The sequence below is a fragment of the Oryzias latipes genome, chromosome 10 (assembly GCF_053564925.1).
Source record: "Oryzias latipes strain Hd-rR chromosome 10, Olatipes_Hd-rR_3.1".
NCBI classification, from domain to species: Eukaryota; Metazoa; Chordata; class Actinopteri; order Beloniformes; family Adrianichthyidae; genus Oryzias; species Oryzias latipes.
In genome coordinates this window covers 3,996,410-4,017,948 of record NC_136246.1, presented here as the reverse complement: position 1 = coordinate 4,017,948, position 21,539 = coordinate 3,996,410, and the positions used below count along the sequence as shown (strand labels likewise).

At 41.9% G+C, this 21,539-nt stretch overlaps 1 protein-coding gene across 1 annotated transcript in view; it reads right to left on the bottom strand.

Annotated features, from left to right (window-relative positions):
- pdgfc (platelet derived growth factor c) overlaps window positions 1-21,539 on the bottom strand; it is a 62,728-nt gene that overhangs the window by 21,410 nt on the left and 19,779 nt on the right. Inside the window, exon 2 of the mRNA XM_011473137.4 lies at window positions 1,857-2,049. Coding sequence (XP_011471439.1) covers window positions 1,857-2,049 — 193 coding nt within the window. The remainder of the gene's footprint in view (window positions 1-1,856; window positions 2,050-21,539) is intronic.

The window sequence follows — 21,539 nt, the reverse complement described above, 5'->3', positions numbered from 1 at the left end:
ACACCAAAGATTTTCAAACATGATTGAAATTAATAAAGTTTGGCCTCAATTACAAAAGGGGTTTATTCAGACATACCTTTGGTTTGTCTGAAGATGAATAACCCCTCTTGTTAAAATAAAATATGTCCAACACAAGAGGCCCTCAGCTCTCATCTGTTTGCCTAGCTGTTGGACAGGACAAGTTAAAAAAAAAAATAAAAAAAATAAAAAAAAAAAAAAAAATAACATTTTTTTTCAATGACTGACTAAGACAGAGCTGGAAGGCCTCTCTGGAAAAGAGTCTCATCAGGGAGAAACTCTGCTGCCATGCCAACCGACAGAAAGACAAATCCTTCTCCAATGTGCCTCTGCTCAAATGGATTCAGAGTTCTTTTCGTTGTATCACAGACAAACAGAATAGCAGATGAGCATCTGAAATACACGGATTCCTTTGCATCTCAGCAACAACTTCTCACTCCAGGCTCACGATGAGAGCCAAACACCCATCCCACTGCTGCTGCTTTATCCCTGACGGTGTGGAGCGTCACCCCCTCCATCCTCATGTGCAGCAGCGCGGGGGTGACACGACACAGGCTGCAGCGCGGTGACTCAATACTTCTTTAGTCTTGGCAGAAACTAAAGCAGAACTGAAGTCTAAAGAGAATTCAAGGAATTTATTTTTAAACATGCTCGAAATATGAAGTGGCTGATTGGGATGGAGCTCTGTGAATGTGCATTCATCTGCCGGCACAGCCTGCCAATTGTGTTGGGGGGGGGGGGGGGGGGAAGCCTCAAAGTGAAATAGCAGAAGTGGTGCTGACTTGCCTGACCCTGTAAAAAAAAAAAAAGAATCTTTTCATCGTCTGGCTTCCCGCTCTGAGGTGTCTGACGAGTGCGGTCTTGCAAAGAAGGGACAAAGGTTGTGAGTCTGCACACAGACCCATGGTGCAACTTTCCCTCACAGGATTTTGACAACAACCTCATCCCCATTCATCAACAGGCAGCAGGCTCCCGGCAGGTGTGCTGGGGCTCAGGTTACCACTGCTGTTTTCTTTTTCTCTCAATGACCAGCAGAGACTGAACAAAGCAAGTGAAGTGAGGAGCAGAAGCTGGAATGGATGACAGCGCCTTACAGCACTTAAGACTATTGAATCAGCTTTGTTTGGCGTGTCACAGTGGAGCCCAGAGTCAAAATCACAAACTCCTCATTGATTAGGGAGGCTGAACTCTCACTGACATCTTCTTTTAAACAGAAGATAAATGCTCGTCTGCATCTGTCATGATAAAACTGACAGAGCTCTAAAAGGAAGTGTAGTTTCTTTATAATCCATTAGGGGGCTCTCCAGGAGTAATAAGTGAAGGCATCACCTCCCTTCTCTGACTACTGCCTCATAGGCTCCAACACTGGTCAGATATAAGACAATGAGACGGAGGCAGTCAGGCTGCATCCTGAGGTAGACCTGTATCACCTGAACCAGAAGAGAGGATGCATGTTTCCATATGGGGGGTGGCACTTTCAGACTTCTCAGCAAGAAGCTTAAAATATGCAGCAAATCTGCAGCTCTGATCAAAGGTACGGTGGCGCCTTGGGTGAAACAAATTACTGTTGTGGACCTTTCAATATTCATGAAGTGCTATGGCAACCGAAAGGCAATTTCACAAATGGCCACACTTTAAATCTTTAAGGAAGGACGTGATTGGACCGCAGACCCTCATGGATCTGACATGCGGAGGAGGAAACCCCTCATTAGATAAAGCCTGACACAGTAGGATGGACAAGTTCAGGCTGTTCTTGCCTTTCTGACATAATTCTTACCAGAAAACAAATCCCATTTAACCCCAAATAAATAACTGTATTAAAACTATTTTTGTCTTACTTGCATATTCCATCTTCAGGGTCCTCCAGCCCAAACCTGTCATCAAATGTGAGTTGGATCCTCGTGTTGTTAGTGGCCACCAGTCTCCAGACTAACTCGATATTCCTGGGATAGGTGTGTGGGAAGTCTGGGCTGTGGATTGTTCCCTCTCCAGACACTGTTATGACCTTTTCCTGAAGGGAATCTTGAACTCCTAAAACATAAAAACAGTTATTAAAAAACCTGCTGTTCAAAGAGGAAGCTCAGGGAATGAGCTGAAACATGTCACAGCTCACCAATGTCACTTTAAAGGGGTTTGCTGAAATGAGTCAGAACCAAAAACAGAGGTGAAGAGAACGTGAGATGCAGCAGTCGGATGACCTCCCACAAAGCCATCAGCATGCACAGCAGGTCCAGCAGCTGTGGGCTTTTAATCACAGGAAAGACGCTTGTTACTTAGCTCCCCCAGCGGCTTCATGAGACCTTGTCATCCTCAGATGAAGAATTGCCAGGATACTTCCACCTTAGCCCACTGTGCAACAACAGCCTGCAGCTATTCTGACTGCAACTGTAAAATCATCTGTTCATTCCAGGCAGTTTTTCTGCTTCATCCCATGAGAGCCAGTATTTACCTCAGAGAAGAGCCTGATTGTATGTGGGAGGGAGTTAGCATGTTCCAATCCCATTCACATACATCACCACTGGCCCTGCATGGAGCATGTGGTTCGTTATGGACAGGTGAGCTGTTCAGCTGCAGGTTAACTGCCCAAAGCTCCAAAATATTACTGCTACTGACAAATGATAATGTATGCATGCAATACATGTGCAAATGGCATATAAACTAATGACAGTGAAGTTCAGAAACTGAATTATTTTATTCACTTTCTGAGAGAAGAGCTTGTTCACCAACATGTGAGGAGAAGATGCTTCCTGTGTGAAAGAAGCAGCTTTTCAGTGGCTGGAATGTCACATACATGGAGTCCTAATGACATCATCCCTGCAGTTTCAGTAGATTTCAGTAGACCTGCACAATAAATCGCTAATTTATCGTTCATCAATTTATCAAACATCAAGCTGTGCAATGCTCATATCGTAAAAGTCTGCAAAAATTGCGATAAATGGTAACTTTAAATGTGTTAAAACAATCTTATGGCAGCTTGAAGTATTTAACTAATCACATAAATCCCTTTATGTGTTTGACCAATCGTGTCGACCCGTTTACGTTGTTGACCAATCAGATGCAGCCCTTTTATGTATTATTTGGAGAGTAATTTAAGTTTTGTTGTCTTTCATTTAAATTAAACTGTTGCAGTGAAATGGAAATGATGTATTTAGATGTTTTGCTATTTGTTCATGTATTGCAAATGATATCGTCATCGCAGTATTGATCACTAATATCTTAAATTGCAAGTTTACGTGCAGCCCTAGAGTTCAGGTTTTTGTCCAGCATCCAGACCATTCAGGACTTTTTGTCTTTGGAAGCACATTAAGACTATTTCCAGCTTCAGTCCAGCTCTTCTGTCTTCTTCTGCTATTTTGGCTTCCTGCTCATTGTTCTGACAGTTTTTCTTTTATCTTTTTATTTATAGGGTATTTTACGCTTTGTGCATCTCTACAGAGGCATGCAGTAATTCATCCACTATTTTGACATTTCTTTAAGCCTTTAAGGCTTTCTTTTTAACACAGTCTGCCCCCCCCATCAAACTCAATAATCAGCTGAAATAGCTCTCAGTATTCCCACTTGGATCATTGCAGGTAATGCAGTTTCCCAAGCTCATTCTGCTCCTCCGGAATGAAATGTGGAACAGAAATGATTTGATGTCCACATTTTTGGAGGGCTAATCCATAAAACAAGCAGTTGCTCTTCAGCAAAACAAAGTTTGCTCAGGATTAGAATTCCACATTGAACTCCTGTCAGTGATTGTTAGTAGAGCAGAATTCCAACAAAAATTCCAACTCAAACTGGGCTCTAAATAAACAAACTGGGTTGAAAAATGAATGTATGGCTTTCATTCTGTTTTTAATACATCCGTATGGAGACTTCAGTTAAGTTCAGTTTGTTTAAGCTGTATTTCTTTATAAAGGTCTGATGAGAATTTGGTTTTCATGGACCAGTCCAGTACATCTGAGTGACAAGAAACAGCAATAGTTTAACAAACAAGGGAAGAATTGTGCTGCTGCAAGTCTATGAATATGTCAAACGCATGAATAAGCCTTTACCAGCACAACACAGACAAATGTGTGTCTCAGACACATTTAGGACTTGATTGTGATGCATTTATTTTGAGATTGTGATTTATGTTCTGCCATTTGATTAATTCTGCTTGCAAGTGAAAGAAAAACTTGAGCCGTGTGTGTGTACCCAGCAGAATGTGCAAGAGGAAAAAACGGAGACTTCTCCAAGAGCAACAAGAGTGGTCACCCAAAATAAATGAGTGAAACTGCCTTCCTTCTGCTTAATGTCAGTAAAAGAAAACTGACTCTAATTCTTTTGGTGTTGTGTACATCCTCATTGTGATTTCTAAAATTCAAGGTTCAAATGAGTCTTCCAAATGTAAGAGGAGTGAGTCAATTTTCTCAGGTTTTGGAACAAGTCTTATGAAAGCAATGTTTACCAACCCTAGTTCTCAAGTTTGTTTCCTTTGTCTAATACACCTAATTCATCAGCTACAGTATGTTGAGACATAATAAAGAGTCACAGTCTGTGAGGTTTGCTTTTACACTATAGGGAGGTCCAGGGGTCTTTGCTCAAATCCATTCCAAGTTATTTTTTATAGTACACAAAACAACCAATCGATAGTTTCAGTGTGACATATGGTCTAAGTGGCAGGCAGAAGCCAGAGCTGTGTGTACACAACAGTTTATGAAAGACAAAACCCCCTTGGTTATAAAACCAAGTGCTGTCGGACGCACCAAACGCAGATGATTCATTAAGTGCAGTGCAAAAACCCAATCCCAGAGAATGAGGATTAGTATTTTCTAACAGCCAGCAGTCCAGACTGGTTCCAAGGACAGCATCAAGGTGTGAGTTAGCAAAACGGTCTATGTTCCATTGTTTTTTCTTTTTTGGTCCCACTTCCAAACAGTGGAAGAAAAAGAAACTTTAAGGGCTGAAAACTTGTCGCAATGACCGAAGGCTTACATTTCTTTTTATTAACTTGAACGATGATTGAAAAATGGTTGTCAAACAAACAAAAACAGATTATCAGCTGTTCAGCAACACATAGTGAAGCGTAAGCCCCCGTCTCAGAACACCGTTATGCTCTTCAACCACGTGACAACAAATCTGTGTGCAGCACAGAATAAAGACAAGTTTTAAAAACACAACACAAGGCAATAGGAAGGAATGAAAGAATCAAGAAATATATCCTAGTACAAAATTGTATAAGCCAGCGCAGTGATACAGAACATTTAAGCTATGTGACCGGAACTTCTTTTTTATGCGTGCGGTTATCACTTTTTAATGCACACCCAGCAGCCAATCAGATCAGTGTTCACCTGGTCCATGGTATAACGAGTGATAAAGCAGCTGTGGAATTCCTTTTCGTGTCATCATTAACTATGTTTTTTGGGATGGATGTGAAATCCATCGCACCTGGTGCTGCACACTCAGAAGCACCTGCTGAGTCACATGATGCTGATGTGAGCTCAGCCCCTCCCACAGGCCACAGCACAAGTGGGATGCTGCACTGGTACCTCTTCAAACTTCCCAGCAGCAGCAGCAGCAGCAGCTGCAACAGCAGCAGCAGCTGCTGTTGCAGCTGCTGCTGCTGTTGCAGCTGCAACAGCAGCAGCAGCAGCAGATAATCTTCACTCTTTTTCATGAACACTGTTGCAATATTCAATAAGTAAGTTTCATTTAGCACCTTTTACAGAACAGAAGTCACAAAGTTAAAGTTAAAAAACATAAAAGACAAAAACATGTACATCCTAAAAAAAACATCCCAAGCCCAAATAAAAACAGTTTTAGTTAAAATGCTTTGCAACATATTCACAGCAAAATGCCTGATTGACCTGAACACTAAAGAGCAATTCTAACTCAGGCAGTTCTGAGCCCTGAAAAAGTAGAAGCTGCAACGTTTCTGTTTTTAACATCACAACAACGGTTTCTCTGTTTTACATGTAACTGTGTTCTACGTGCACGACCCAGTTATGCAAATGAATGAATGACATCATCAAGTGACTGCATCAGTGGACATCCATTGGTGTGTTCCTGATACACAATAAGGAAAGTGATCCTCTGTTGTGCTGTTTGCCCTCAACTCTGACTGTTGTTCTGTGAAAGCAGACAGGCTGTTAAGCTGCTAACTTAACAGTCCTAAGCTGGGATCAAAAAAGTATATTTATCTTTACAGCCCAAAGAACAGAAAGACTGAAGGCTCGACACACGGCCCGGTCCAGAATTCAGCCAAGAATTTTTCTGTTAACAAACCACATTGATGGTGTCTGCAGAAGAGTGCTGCCCATAAAGCAAAACTTTGAGTCTGCTTGGTCAAATGATTATAACTTTGATTCAAGAAAGTTATAATCATTGGGATGATGCAGGCAGTGCATCATCCCAATGCCTAACAGCTGAAGGGCTGTGGAATCACAGTCATTGGATAGAATGAGGTCTATTCACAGCAACATTTACTGCAAACTGTCAGGTCTGCCTGAGCTTTTACTCTTCAGGTGAGTTCTGGCTTGTTACAAAGTTGGTGTGTAGAAACAGTTTTTAAGAGTGATCCTTTTCTGTTCCATGGAGGCAATGCGAAGAACATTAGGAAAACAGAGAATCTCACCTCACATTTACTCAGAATGCAACTCGTACAATCCTGCAGATCTGGGCTTGTTTCTGCTTATAACTGTTGGTATAAAAGCCTTTCAACCTGTGAATCCCTGAAAAAAAAAAAGGTTTCTATCTGAATGAGCCTCTGGTCCTCCTCAGTGCATGCAGCCTTTGATGTTTTCATTAAGGCTTTGTGGCATGCCAGGTGGGAACAGACACAGAGATGGTGTGCCAGCTAAAAAAAACAAAGCTCAGGCATGACTTCTTAAAGAACAGGCTCTTTGTGAGGAGTCTGCCCTCAAGTATAAACAGTCTCAGCAAACCCAGGCCACTGTTGTATCAGATGAACATGCATCATAAGTGTTTGAGGGCAGAAGTTCAATGAGTCTACAAACAAACAAACATGTGTTGTTTTACAAAAGCCTTGTGAATTTCAGTTCTATCCACTTGTGTTTGGAACAACACAAAACACTAAAACTGCAGAAACATCTCTGCCCTTTCAGGCCGTTACATCATTCTTGTTTTTTTAGATCCATTTTTGGACTCGGGAGGGATCAAGTCGATAACTTGCATGCTATTAAACCCTGGCCTTTCATCACAGTGACATGTTTTTAATTACAACGCCATTGCTGCAAGCTTACTCACGCAAACTCATAAAGCATACTTCCAATAATTGGAAAAGAATAGATGGCTGTATGCAAGAAATGACACGTGGAGTGTGTCATTAAAGATATGCATGTAATTGTGCAACTCCCTTAAGTGGCAAAAAACTGTCTCTTCATAGACCGTCAGTCCTAAAAGTGGAAGGACCAACCTGCTGTGTAATTCTAAGCCGACGTGTCTGCATTCAGCTTCATGAACCTTCAGACGGGAACGCTGGATTGACAGATGAGGTGAATCTTCACCTCAGATCTTTTTTTCTACTGTCATCGAGGCAGAAAGTCTGTCAGAGAGGAGGTGCTGAAGACTCGCTCTGATTAAAACAGAGGTCAAGAAACACTTTGTGTCGGCAGGAGCCTCTTCTTTTTTTCATGCTTCCCTCTTTTATCCTGGCTTGCTGTTAAACGCTTGAAGGACTCTAGGAGCAACGCTGACTAAAATGTGACCTCACTCTCAGGGTTAACCAGTGTCATCTAATGATCAGAGGCACAGTCCCCTCTGGTGAATGACTCCAGGCAGGACTTTTCCTTTAACCTACTTTTTCCCCTCTGTGAAGAAGGTAGAGGGAGCTAATGAGGGAGGAAGTGAGTCTGAGTAAACAGGAGCCTCTACAGTGCAGCCATTGTGCTCTGTTCACACATTGGTGACTGTAACACATTAACCTTCCCCCTGCCGAAACAAACCTGGACCGCGCATGCAGACAAACCTGGACATGTGCACATGCTTGCATTGTTGTAAACTGAAGCTGTGCTTCTCTCTAAAACATGTTTACTACCTGACAGGTCACAGGGCTCTCAACAATCACGTGCACACACACATACATGCCCATTTAATGGTCACGCTCAAGCAAACCAGATGATAACATGGACCTGTGTCCCAAAAAAACAGTTACTCCACCCAAAAAAACTGAAAACCTTTCATTTCTGAAAGCTTCAAGTTTGAGAACAAAATCCTAAAAAAAAATCCTGAATGTCGATGTTTCCATTAAGGTCTCAAATGATGGATTTCTGCACATGATGAGCTGCAGGTTTGTTCTTCTCCACATCATGTTCTTACACAGATCAAAGATAACTGCTCAAGACAGCTATTTCCTGTTAGCTAATCGGCAGGGGGGGGGGGGGGGGGGGGGTGACACCGAATCCAAATTGCCTTTAATTTGTCTCTGTTACTCTGATCAAAATGAATGGGAGCCCTGAGCTGCTCTGGTCAGGCAGTGAAACTGAATCTAACAAAGAGAGTTCTTATTTCAGAGCACATGTTTGGGTATTTTTGCAATCACTTCAGCATCTGCAGCTTATTAAGAGTTAGCATGGCTTAATACAGGTGCAATAAATTCCCAACCATACCTACAATATTTATTGCTTTAGGGTTTCCAGTTTTTGCAGCTGAGGAGTCAGTAAGAGGCCATGGGAAACTGTGGTGCTGTTAGAAAATGAGTTTGGTTGGGTGAGAGACTGCTTTAGCTTGTTGAGGATGCCAGGCATGTGCTCCTGTTTACTTCCTGCAGAAAACACAGTTTGGACTCAGAAGATGCCAACATAAAATGAAACGTAAGGAGCTTCAGCAGACTTTGTTTGATCAAGACCCACTTCTGAAATGGACCACGTCGGCAATTGAACACCTAAATAATTCCTAATTATTAAAATAATAATAATTAAAAAACACTGAATAAGTAAAGTTAAAAGTGTTGGTTTGTTCTTGAGTGAGGGAAGACCAGAGTGTGAGATTGACAGGCAGATTGGAGCAGCTTCTGTGGTTATACGGTCGCTGTATCGGTCCGCTGTGGTGAAGAGAGAGCTGAGCTAGAAATCAAAGCTCTCAATTTACCGGTCGATCTTCGTTCCAATACTCACCTATGGTCATGAGCTATGGGTCATGACCGAAAGAACGAGGTCCCGAATACAAGCGGCTGAAATGAGCTTCCTCCGTAGGGTGGCTGGGCGTTCCCTTAGAGATAGGGTGAGAAGCTCGGCCACCCGCGGAAAGCTTGGAGTAGATCCGCTTCTCCTCCACATCCAGAGGAACCAGTTGAGGTGGCTCAGGCATCTAGTCCAGATGCCTCCCTGGAGAGGTGTTCCGGGCATGTCCCACTGGGGGGAGGCCCCGGGGAAGACCCAGCACACGCTGGAGAGACTACATCTCTCGGCTGGCCTGGGAACGCCTCGGGGTCCCCCCGGAGGAGCTGGAGGAAGTGGCCGGGGCGAGGGAAGTCTGAGCATCTTTGCTGCCCCCATGACCCGGTCCCGGATAAGCGGAGGAAGATGGATGGATGGATAGATGGTTGGGTAACTTTTTCTCAGTTTATTTTAATGTGTGATCTTCAATCCAATGAGGTGCAGCTTTGTTTAACTGTATTAGCTTTAATGAAGCATTAGTGGGACATGTTCTGAGAGACGAGTTTCTTGGTAAGATCTTAAATGATCCATTCTGTCTGCAAAAGTCTCACAGTAACAGCTGGGGGGGGGGGTTAACAGGGATCAACTGATGTCTGACCCCTTTTTCAAAGTTTTGAACTTCACTCATGAGATTAAGAAGTTAGGATTAAGAAATGTGGAAAAGATATTCAGCTGCAGCAACAAAGAGTTAGCAGCTTTTTTCTGTCTATCCTTTAAATGTTTTGATCTCCTGCAATATTTCATTTTCACACTGCTGTGCTTTTGGGGAGGCCCTGCAGAAACCCTAAAGTGGTCACTGACAAACAGTGGGTGTGGGTAAGCTGCTTAGAAACCTTTGAAAGGGAAATGAAATCCTGCAGGCGTCCTGCACAGAGGGGCAGCGGCGCTCAGAGCAGGACGTCTGTTGACACCTGCTGCAGAAACAAAACACAGCAGACGACTGCAGATCGAATGACTCAACCTGATTCTCCTGAGACTCAGCTTCATTACAACACAGACGCTTCTCCCACTCAACACTACAGAGGGTAGGAAAGGACGTGGAATGGTGACGTGGTTCCAACAGCACACTGGTTCCATCCGCTGTGCTTTTCACACAGCATCACATGAGAGATCATAATGAAGAAGTTTTACCTGAACTCATCATTTTCCTTTTCTAGTTTGGTTTTCAATCAGCTTGACTGAGAATTATGGACATTACAATGTCTTAGATCTGTGAAGACTCTCGTTCATCCTGGATGGTTCCACAGCAGAATTTACAAAAAAGTTTTCAGGGACTGAATTTTTAAATTGAAGATATTTTGATGAGAGATGAAGTTGCAAAAACATGACAGAGTAAATCAACATGTAATGATTGTCACTTCTTTGAAGCTGTTTTCCACCAATTCATGTGTTTTATTACTTTTTTTTCCAGGTGTCATCTTTTGTTTACGGTCCATCTTGTGTCTTTCCTCTTCCTGTCTGTCCGTCTTGTTTGATAATTGACACTTTGCTTGCAGTGGGGTGTCCTGATAACCTCAGTGGGGTGTCCTGATAACCTCATTGGGGTGTCCTGATAACCTCATTGGGGTGTCCTGATAACCTCATTGGGGTGTCCTGATAACCTCATTGCCAGGTCATGTTTGGAAAGAAGAACTCATTTTTAAACATCTCTACCTGGATGAATAGAGGTTCAGCTCCTGGTCTATGTAGGCGGGTTTCCTTCATGCTTTCTTTGTGTTGGATCTTCATGTCCATTAAGTTGTCCTACTTTCTGTTTTCTGCTGATCTGTGTGTTTCCTGTAGAGTGTTGAGATGATTGTGAAGCATTGTGTGAACTTGTTTTATATTTTTCTAGTTTCTCATTCACATATTTGTTTCATAGTGTGAGTCTGCATTATCTTGGCGCCGCTTAGGTTTTCCAGGTCTTTCATGAAGAAGATGCTCTATATAGATGACAGCTGATCTCCAGTTGAAACCTTTTTTTGGTATATATTTTAAAGTCCCACTGTGATCATCTTTTGATCTCTTTTCAAAGTGTTCCCAGGGGTATTTTAATTAAAAAACCTGCATGGTTTTCTTGGACATAGTTTCTGTAGAGCGGCAGTAGTTTATTAAAAAACTCACCTCTGAGTTGTGGGCAAGACCGCTGGCACGAAGCAAGCCTGCCTCCTCTTCCCATCACTCATCAGTTTACATTCTCTCTCACTAGCTTACAGCCCCTCACAAACCCAACCTGTAATTTTCATCATAAAATTCCAGATAGTCTCATTGTCTGATTTGATGGTGGACAATTAGTATTTTGTCAATTACACAAGTTCAATCAAACAAAAAGTGAGCCTTCAATTCCTCCACAAAGGTAACCAACACTCGCCAACATTAAGCTGAACGGAAGAAGCCCTGGAGCCGGAGGCAGATTTACTTCCATGACCGCCGTGCAGCGTATCATTAATGCAATCTTTAGTGTTATTTGAGAAATGATTACAAGAAGTGATACGGTTTTCTAACAGCACAGCTGCAGGCTGCTGAAGACGGTGAATGCATGGGGGAGTGCAAACAGTTGAGATGCAGCAAAGCTACGGTGAAATCTGTCAACCCCTCAAGTTTAGACCCATCTATCCCAGAGACGGAAACCTGTCAGCGCACGGCGGACTCTCCTCTTATTACAGCTCCCACCCCCTCCTCTGCCTCTAATTAGTGTGTGTAGTTGTGCTGGAGCCCTGAAGGTGTCAGAATGTTGGTCTACAGCTGTCTATTAGTGTTGACCTGAAATTCCCAGCCTGTAATCCTGGATTTACACGACATCAGCTCCAAAGCGCCTTCATTTTATCTCCATGGAAGAGCAAAAATTTTGTTAAAATAGTTATATTTAAAATGTAATATATTACACTTTATTTATTTCCTCAGTTAAATTTCAGCAAGCTAACAGACATGTTTAAAACATATAAATGTACTGTGGATTGTATTTTACAGACTCTGGCTTCAACTAAACTAACTAAAGACGCTAAAACAAGTTAAATGAACATGGATGACAGATGAAAAAAACTAATAAAGTTTTCTGTTGGGCCAAATCTCTTAGCTCAATGAAGCCCAAAAGATGACTTCAAGCCAAGTTTCTGTGTCGTCTGTCAAAAGCAGCATCAGTATCAGTTAATTAGAGCACAAAATCAAAACCCATTACTCCTAAGTGGATGAACGACGGCCAAGTCAAATAGAGGAGGGGGCAGTAAGGGGTTTCTCACGAACAGCAGAACAAATCTGGTCGGGCTGGAAACCAGACTGCTGACGTGCGTCTTTTAAACCTTCTCCTCACAGCTGTGCAGGGCAGCAGCGGCCGGCTTTGTACTCACATCTGTGAGCTGGACAGCTGGCCTTTTTGGAGAAAATTACCGTCGGATATGTGGAAGACCAGATTGGAGCACAGCTTTGCCGTGCCGAATTGGAACGCAGCGATTACAACTAATTATAAATCCACATTCGGCACTGAAGTCGGGTGAGGAGCAGCATGGCTGATTAGTAATTTGGTTTCTTTATTTTAAGGGTTGACCAACAGATTCACTCATATCCTAGATGGATACTTGAAAGAATTACAGCGGTGCATCTGCTCTGGAAAAAATGCTTTCAAACAGTGAAAGTCACAAAGAGCCACTTTGTGTTTACAGACTTTCCCCTCAGTGATCCTTTAACTAAAGAGTCACATTTGTAGAGTAAAAGCCCAACAAATGAGTACATTTGATGGCAAAGACATTCTCTGGGTAATTGAAGGTGCACTTCCATTTTGTCAGTTTCAAAGCGAACCTCTGCCTCCGGTAACAGATCGATTTCTTTAAGGAGTCTGCCCCACATCTCTAATAACCCTGCCTGCCCGAGCTTTCTTGACCTTTTGGTCCAGCTGTCTGAAGCAGGCATGCTGCAGCTCTGAATGCAGAGTGATGGAGGAAAATTCCTTCAACAGAGGGAGTCTTTTCAGAGAGCAACTGTTCCTTCATGAAAAAACCTGCTCTTTCTTTCAACAACTCCAGATCACAGATTCTACTAAAAAGAGCAGGAAAAAGTGTTGTTCACCCCCAGGTCAGGAGATTGCTTTGTTAACAATGCAGATATGGGTCTACAGCTTCACAACACTGTCTGAGCGTGCACGACAACGCAGCTAGCTGCCGGCGGGCTGCCTTTAACACTCCAAGCCCATACGTGAATCTCCAGGACTGACACGAGCAGCAATTTAAGGATTAGAACATCTAAAAGATGGTGTCTATGAGGAAATGACTGCAGGCAAGGGCAGCAACTGAAGTCTGCAGGTTACTCCAACATTTCCAGGCAGGCTCACAGACAAAAGGTTCTGTAGCACGAAAACACTTGATTCTGTCAATGATTACGTTTTAATGAAGCTTGCAGAATTTCACCTTCTTTCGTCTTTAAGATTTTATCTGTTTCCTTTTTTTTAAATTGAATATTTCAAGCAAACATGGACAAAATATCCTTTTGGATCATGCAGCATCAAGTGTCTTCATACCTGTAATCAGTCAGTCTACCTTTTCAAAGAGTGAAAAGAGATGTTTGGTGACGCACTGTGTTCTGAATTAATGATTTCCACTCAGGAGAGTGGGGAAAAAAAACCACAGGAACAGTATCTTGTAGGTAAAGGCTGTGAGGTCATCTCCGAGCGGCTGGGTGTTCCTATAACTACAGCCGCACATATTCTGAGGTTTAAGGTCCACAGAACTGAAGACACCTTAACCAGAAGTGTCTGCAAAACCTGAAGCGGATAGAACAGATAGAAACCAAAAAGGCTGGAAAAACCTCCAAACATCTTAAAGGTCAACTCCAAGGTAAGAGTCCATCAGTCTGAATCACACCATCAGGAGCTGTTTGACGCAAACTTGATGTCATGGAAATGAGCAAGAAGACAATCCTGAATAAAAAAACCACAGTGCATTTTGGCTAGTAACAAAGAAAGAACGACCTTTACACAGATGAGACCCAACTGAAGCTTTTTGGTAAAATCTGCTTTGTGTTCACATTCACAGAAATGGAGCAAACCAAATCTTACTCCTGACTGCCCTCACGGGTGGATACAGGCTCTCTGTGGGTAAAAATGTGATCAAATCTGTGCGGTGCACGCAGGTGGCCGTACAGATTTGCTATTTTTTTCGATCCCCCTTCATATCTTGCAAACTGCGAAGGATGTCTCTTAGTGCTGTTAACGGGATAAGTACGTGCTCCTTGCGTGCAACCTGGCTGTTAGAAATGGGGAAATGCGTTTGTGTGGATGTCCCATGGATGTCTTACAAGCACTCCTATTTCGCCTGCACACCCCAAGCGTGCAGCATTTGCCCTGAGTTAGTAGGGAGCCACCTTAGAAATGTCTGGAGTGCTGCAACAGCATCCCCTGTGTGTCATAAGTGCGTTTAACTTGCATTATCCTTACAAATACTTCACGATACACTTATCACACGCACGACAAGGGTACATTCCGTTTTCATGAGGCGACCGCTCCTCTCTATGACTCTGTACACCCAAAACCCTGCAACACCTGCGGGAGTTGACCGGTATGGGTGCATGTGACTAAGGCTTTAAGAGAAGAAGACTGTTCCTGCTGTGAAACACAGAGGCAGTTTTATCATGGTCTGGGCTGGTTCTGACAAAGTCCTTTGAATTTGTAAAACGTTTGATGAAATCTGAAAATGGCCGAGTTATGTTAGAGTCAGAGAGTTTGGTGCTGTGTGTCTTTTAGCAGGATAATGATAATCCACGGCATAAACGGATAATCACATCCAAGAAAAGCTGAGAGCAAAACATGGACTACAGGACTCTTCTGTAAACCCTGATCTAAATGCTGCTGAGCATGTGTGCAAGGAGAAGAAACCCGAGCAGAAGCTGGGGATGACATCTTCCATAGCTGAAGAGTTCATGTCACGTTGAATGAATGCCAATGAACTCACCTCCTGAGGCAGTCGTCTCTGATGGAAGGTGGAACTAACTCTATGATTTGATGGCCCAGCAAATGAGAACAAGGATTTAGTGACTTAATGTTGGCATTTCGGATCACCGTGAATAAATCCAAAGTAAGCAGCAGTTTTGACTCTAAGGATTCCTGATCAATGCCAGCTAAGTGCACAGATTATATTCTTGTTTTTCTTTTGTTGAACGAGAGCAGTGATGCATTTGATGCTTTCTACATTTCATGAGTAATTTAATGAACACAGTTAGCTCTAGTGAGTCTTCAACATGAAGCTGCATCAAATTGCATTTCATCTAAGTCCAATGAAGAGTGCTTACTGCCACGGATTGCTTCTAAATTGATTAAGTACTCAAAGTACAATGTTTGATCCATTGTTTGTTAAATAATTAAACAAGTAAACTTCACAGACTCTACTCTCCAACATCAGTGTCCTTTTGCATCCAAACCCAACTTCTCTGCTGAAAGCTGCTTTTTAAGACAAGTGACAGAAGCTCAAAATATATTTTAAAGATGTTTTAAATGTAAATTGTTGGAAGCAGGCTGTTATGAGGAATGCAAAAACTGCTTTTCTATATTATCAAGTTACATACTTTTAGGGCTAAAAATGGTATGACCCATGAATATTTCTAAGGTCAAGTTTGTTCTGCATTTTACAATTAGTCTTCAATGTATTATTATTCTGCTAAGTCTTGTTGTCTTGAACTCTATTTTTATGAAAACAGTTTGTAAATGCGTGTTATGACTCATTGCATTATGAATCATAATTCAGCCCGTTATAAGATGATGTATATTCCTGTCAGGAAAACCTTTTCCCATATTTACAAATGAACTCTTTGTAATGTTTCAGTTTGAGTCCCTCTTTTTGATCCAGTTATTCAAATAACAATTAAAAGGAGGTAGATGCCATCCTCTACCTGTTGATTTCTAATGGTCTGGTTTTTAGCTAAATAAAGGTCCCGTCACTTAACATAAAAAAGAGGTTTCTCGTTGAATCTGGTCTCTTCTCATCCAGGTTCAGTCAGCAGTAGCACTGTTCTACAGCTTCATGTCAGTTCCAGTCTGGACCAAAGACTGCAAATGTCGTCTACACATGGAGTGTAAACATCTACTCTAACTGCAGCTGGGAGGTTCTGATAGGTGAAGATAATGGTTTAGTCCTACTGTTCTCCTACCTAGTTTCTATTAAACAGCAACACCTCCTCGTTACTATGTGGGATTACAAGTCAGTTTTCAACTGTAGATTTTTAGATTTGTGTTTTTTCCCTCTCCTCCCCAGAGAGCGGATTTCAGTTAGACTTGGTTTAGCTTCTCTGCCATGGTCCGTAGAAGGTCCATGGGCAAGTAAACCACAACAGAATTCAATGGTAAAGAAATGCAGACCTTTACTTCCTGACAGACTGGTCTGTTTGACTGGTCAGTGCAAGAGTTCAGGTGAGAGCAGGTGAGCCATGAAGCGGACTTTCCGAGGTCAAAGGACCAACAGTAAAAACCTAAATGGCTGAAGCAGAGCGCAGTGATCACAGAATGCTGTCCAGCTTTTCATTAATGCCTCTTACAAATTCAAAAATGCTTTTAGTGATCAGACACTTTATCAGATCCTTCACTGGATACCTTATCAGCTCAGGTTTATGGCACCACAGTCTCTATAGAGGTACAATCAAGGAAGGGTTTTTTAAGAAATTATTTATGTGATGGTGTCCTCAGAGTGCTACATTTGTAAATGTTCAGTTTCTTGAATTCTTTGTTCAATTAACATAAAGCATTACCTGCCCTTAAACCAGACGGCTGCAGTACAATTCACAACAATCCTTATCAGAACTTGTGACACAGGGTATGCCTGAAAACTGTTTGATCAGTGCACTCTTGCATCAGATGACCTAAACATTAAACTAATCTTTGAGGAGTCACAGTAGTGACCTGCTTTCTAAGCCCTTCAGTCAACAGATGTTCAGAAAGTCAAAGTGGACAAACTTCCACCTTCAGACACAAATAAAACATTTTGACTCATGGAGCTTTCTTGCCAGTGGTTTCCCATCTAGTGTCACAGTGCCGGACTAGTTTCATGCTTCTGGAATGAAACTAAGACTCCTAATTAAAAAAAAAAAAACAAACAAACAGATGTGTGACACGTGTGTTTCTGGGTTTTTTTCTGTCTAACAACAGATGTCTCGGTATTTTGTGTTTGTCTTTTGTATTGTTTGTTACAATCTGCCTCAAGATGGTGTCAAAAGAAGGCAACACAACAGCTTAGCAGAACAGAAGTGTTTTTAAAAATGAGTCAAGTTTCAGTTTGTCAATAATCAGTACAAAACCATGTTGGATGGATAAAAAAAAGGTTTGAAAAGTGAATGTATGTAACCCAAAATAACAGAAAGATGCAGAGATGCGAGACGTCTCTCAGGTAGACTTTATATTTTGGTAAGCAATTAATGAATATGTTGTGCATCAGGTAAAATTTGGCTCCTTCCCCCCAGCCTCTGAAATGCCCAAAACAGAGACAGCACTAAAGACAAGAAAAAGACAAAGAGCCCCGGCTTTGTCACACCCCTATAGACAGGGCTCCTACCCTGGAACATGAAACAAACCATTAACATGAGTCATCATCATTAAGGTTTGGCATCAGGACACCCCTTAAGCCGACACCCAAAACTCTAAATCCTTACAGTTTTTCTCAGTCGCTTTAGTACAATTCTCAGATCAGGATGAAATTCCCAAAACTATTTGTTCAATCTTCACATCATGATGTCACTTGTGCACATCATATAAGCAGTTTCTCACTTCTTTGAACAAGTTGCAATTGCTTTGGTACATCCATGCAAATGATTATGTACAATTCTCTGCTCTTTGCTACATTATCAATTGCTTATGTCATGTTGATCAAAATGTATTCTATAGTTCACTGTGCAATAGTCTTACTCCTCAAAACATCTAGTCATTAGTTCATCATATAAGTCATTAACCCTTATGTGGTGTTCGGGTCTGTGGGACCCGTTTTCATTTTTTATCAAAAGAAAAATGATACAATTAATTAATTTTTCAAACTCAGACTCACTGGCCTTGGCTCATTTTCTGTGAAGAACATATATCAGAATACATTTTTAATGACCACACACCGTACACCCCCCCCCCCCCCCCCCCCCAACACATTTCTATTACATATAAGATGTTTGGGTCCACTGGACCCGGGGCTAATAGAAGTGTGGAAATTGATGTTTTATGTACCTACACTCTGTCCTCCACCTGTCTGGGCCTGCTATGTGTGTGTGGGTGTGTGTAGGTGTGTATGTGTGTGTGTGTGACCACTGAGAAAGAGAGAGAGAGAGTGGCAGAGAGAGAAAGATTCACTGTAAATGTGAGTTCTGTTTCTGCACCTGCGGTTCCCGCACAAGGTTGCAACATTGTTAGAATAATTCAAGCATCAACTCTGTTTGCTGTCGTTCTCCCGCACATTTGACCATTTGACTTTCTTACGGGAATCTTTAATATCTCAATCTTTATCAGCTACAAATTGGAGGCGGGACACTATAAATATAGCTTTGCCAGTGTGGTTTCTTATCACAACTGATCAAAATGGCCAAAAGGCTTTCTGCGCAGAGGGCCCTGGAATTGATTTTAGAAGAGAGAGACGTTTTTGATGATGATGTAGAGGGAGACGATTCAGAAGAGGAGGTTTCAGAATTAGAGGATCACATTTCTGAAAATTCAGAGTCTGACAGTGACTCTGAAGAAGATGATTAGATTGGGGCGGCCGTTGAGCAGCGGTAGGGCGGTCGACCCATGATCGTAATATTGCAGGTTCGATTCCCGCCTTGCACGCCCATGAGTCGAAGTGTCCTTGGGCAAGACACTGAACCCCACCTTGCCTCTGGTGCTAGGCGGGCGCCTGTGTTTGGCAGCAGAGCCGCCACCAGTGTCTGAATGTGTGAGTTAATGTGTGTGTGACTGGGTGAATGGGTCTGTGACTGTAAAGTGTTTTGTCCTTGTAGGAAGAAAGGCGCTATATAAGTATATGCCATTTACAATTTACCATTTAGATTGAGCATCAGCCAGTTCCAAAACGAAGCCATCAGCACCCAGCCACAGGACCAGGCCGTCAGCAGCCAGGACCATGTGTTGTATAGGCTAGTGGCTAGAAGGCCATGTGTTCAATGGGGCTTATGTGTTGTCTAGACACAATAGGTTTACTCTATGTGTTCAGCTTGTGTTGTGCACCTGAATGGGTTCAGTTTCTGTGTTCAAATAAATAAAAGTCAGTAGTTTTGAAAACCCCTTGCTTCACTTGAAAATTTGTTTCCACTCATATCTTGATTTTAATTGATTTTCTTTATCACGTTTTAGATAATGAGTTATGAATGTGATCTAACAAAGGTTAAGGGCAAATATCAACCAAATATACTGATTGTAATTGGATGAGGTAAACATCTGTCGAGTATTTTAACATCAAAGTGTTTGATTGTGAGGCATTAAAAACCACAACATGCAACGGGTCCACCAGACCCACGAACACTGGCTGAGTAACAACAATATGAACACCACACAAGGGTTAACTGCAAAATGGTTGACCAAGTTGTCATAATGTGACAAACATGTTTCGCTGCATTGAAAAAGAGGATATTTGCTGTGATGTGGATGAGAATTTGTGGCCTAACATACAGGAACGACAAGAGGTGTAGGAAGACCACACCAATTCCTACTGCACTGCCTGTACTGTTGGACAGAATATTGTCTTATCTTTTTTTCCCTTTGTGTTACTGTTTGCAGTGGTTTTTTCTATATTGGTATGACATGGTCTGTCAACAAATTACAATATGAACAATAAATGTGTAAGTTACATTTTACAATAATTGTCATCAAAACTTTAGTCATAGTTTACATCAGAACCTCCCTCTAAAGTACACAGTTATATTGACAACACGACTAAGTCATTTGACTGTCTTGTTCGTAGACAATGACACAAGGACTTGACATTCTGATGGCACTGACATGTTCAATGACATAAAGACTTAGTTTTGAGAGATGAACTAAAGATTTTGAGCAAGTTACAGGCTTTTGCAAGAAATCCGTAGTGTTTTCCTGTTTGTACAAATTGTTTTGAGAAATGCACACACGAATTTGCAAACTTCAATTCTGATCTGAGAATTGTACTAAAGCGACTGAGAAAAACTGTAATTCCAGCAGCCTATGCGGCACTATGAGAAGAGGAGGGTAAAAGCCTGCTGAGGTTAAAGGAGACAGTTGGTGATCTAAGCCATACCCTTTCCAAAAACCGCATCCACCATAACGTCAGCTTTTCTCTTCATGTGTTTAATGTTCAAGTTAAATGGCTACAAGGAGAGGTCCCACTGCATTAACCTCGAATCTGAGTTCATGTGAAAAAGCCTGAAGGAGCACCAGCTTCCTGTTGACTGACATCCACAGTCAGTGTGGACGTCTGTGTATTCAGTCAACCTAGAGGCAGAACACAGTAAAGTATTGATGTCATCAAATGCCTTACAAAAATCTGTGTAACATTACTATGATCTATGAGGTTTTTGCACAAGCAGGCTATGACAGACAGACAGACAGACAGACAGACAGACAGACAGACAGACAGACAGACAGACAGACAGACAGACAGACAGACAGACAGACAGACAGACAGACAGACAGACAGACAGACAGACAGACAGACTAATATAAAACATGTCATTATATACAAAGGAAATGTGCAAATAAGATAAGGATCAGCAGTGGGGTTTAAAGCAGAGGCTGAAATCCCCTGATGTTTGAGAATAGTTTTAACTTGCTCATGTGACAACATTGTTTTTCCGTCTTTAGTCTGGCTTGGCAATTCAGTAGTTTTGATCAGACAGTTGACTTGGCACAGTGCACGGCCCTGCAAATGCTGTGTGAAAAAAGGAGATGACAATTGAAAATAAACCCAATACCTGATTGCCCAAAGTGAATGGATGCGTTTTTAGTTGTTCTGTCACGCAACTTTTTCATTCTGGTATGAAAATTCTGTCATGTACAGAAAGATAGAGACATCACAATTGTGAAAAAAAACTTGCACTTCTCATGTGGAATTGTTGGATCCACAGCTCCTCTGTAAAATCCCCAACCACCATTTCCCGAAATGTCTTCATCCATAGCGACTCCCACGTAGAAGGAGCTCAATGCTCCTTGACCTGAATAAGATGTCGACGTCTCCTTTGAAAGGTGATGATGAGCGCTAGGGCTGTGGCAGAAATTTGAATGTATCTGCTGTAAATCAAATACAGTTCACATCCGTCTCCTGGTTTTTGACTAACTTATTGCACGAGTTGGTTTGTGTTTATTCTCATAATTAGAATTCAATGGAAACAGTGTAATAGTAGAAATGTGTTTTTCCAACTTTCTACATTTTTGATAAAGTTTTGCGCCTAAGTGTAATGGAAATGCAGCTGGTGTCTCTCAGCTGGACT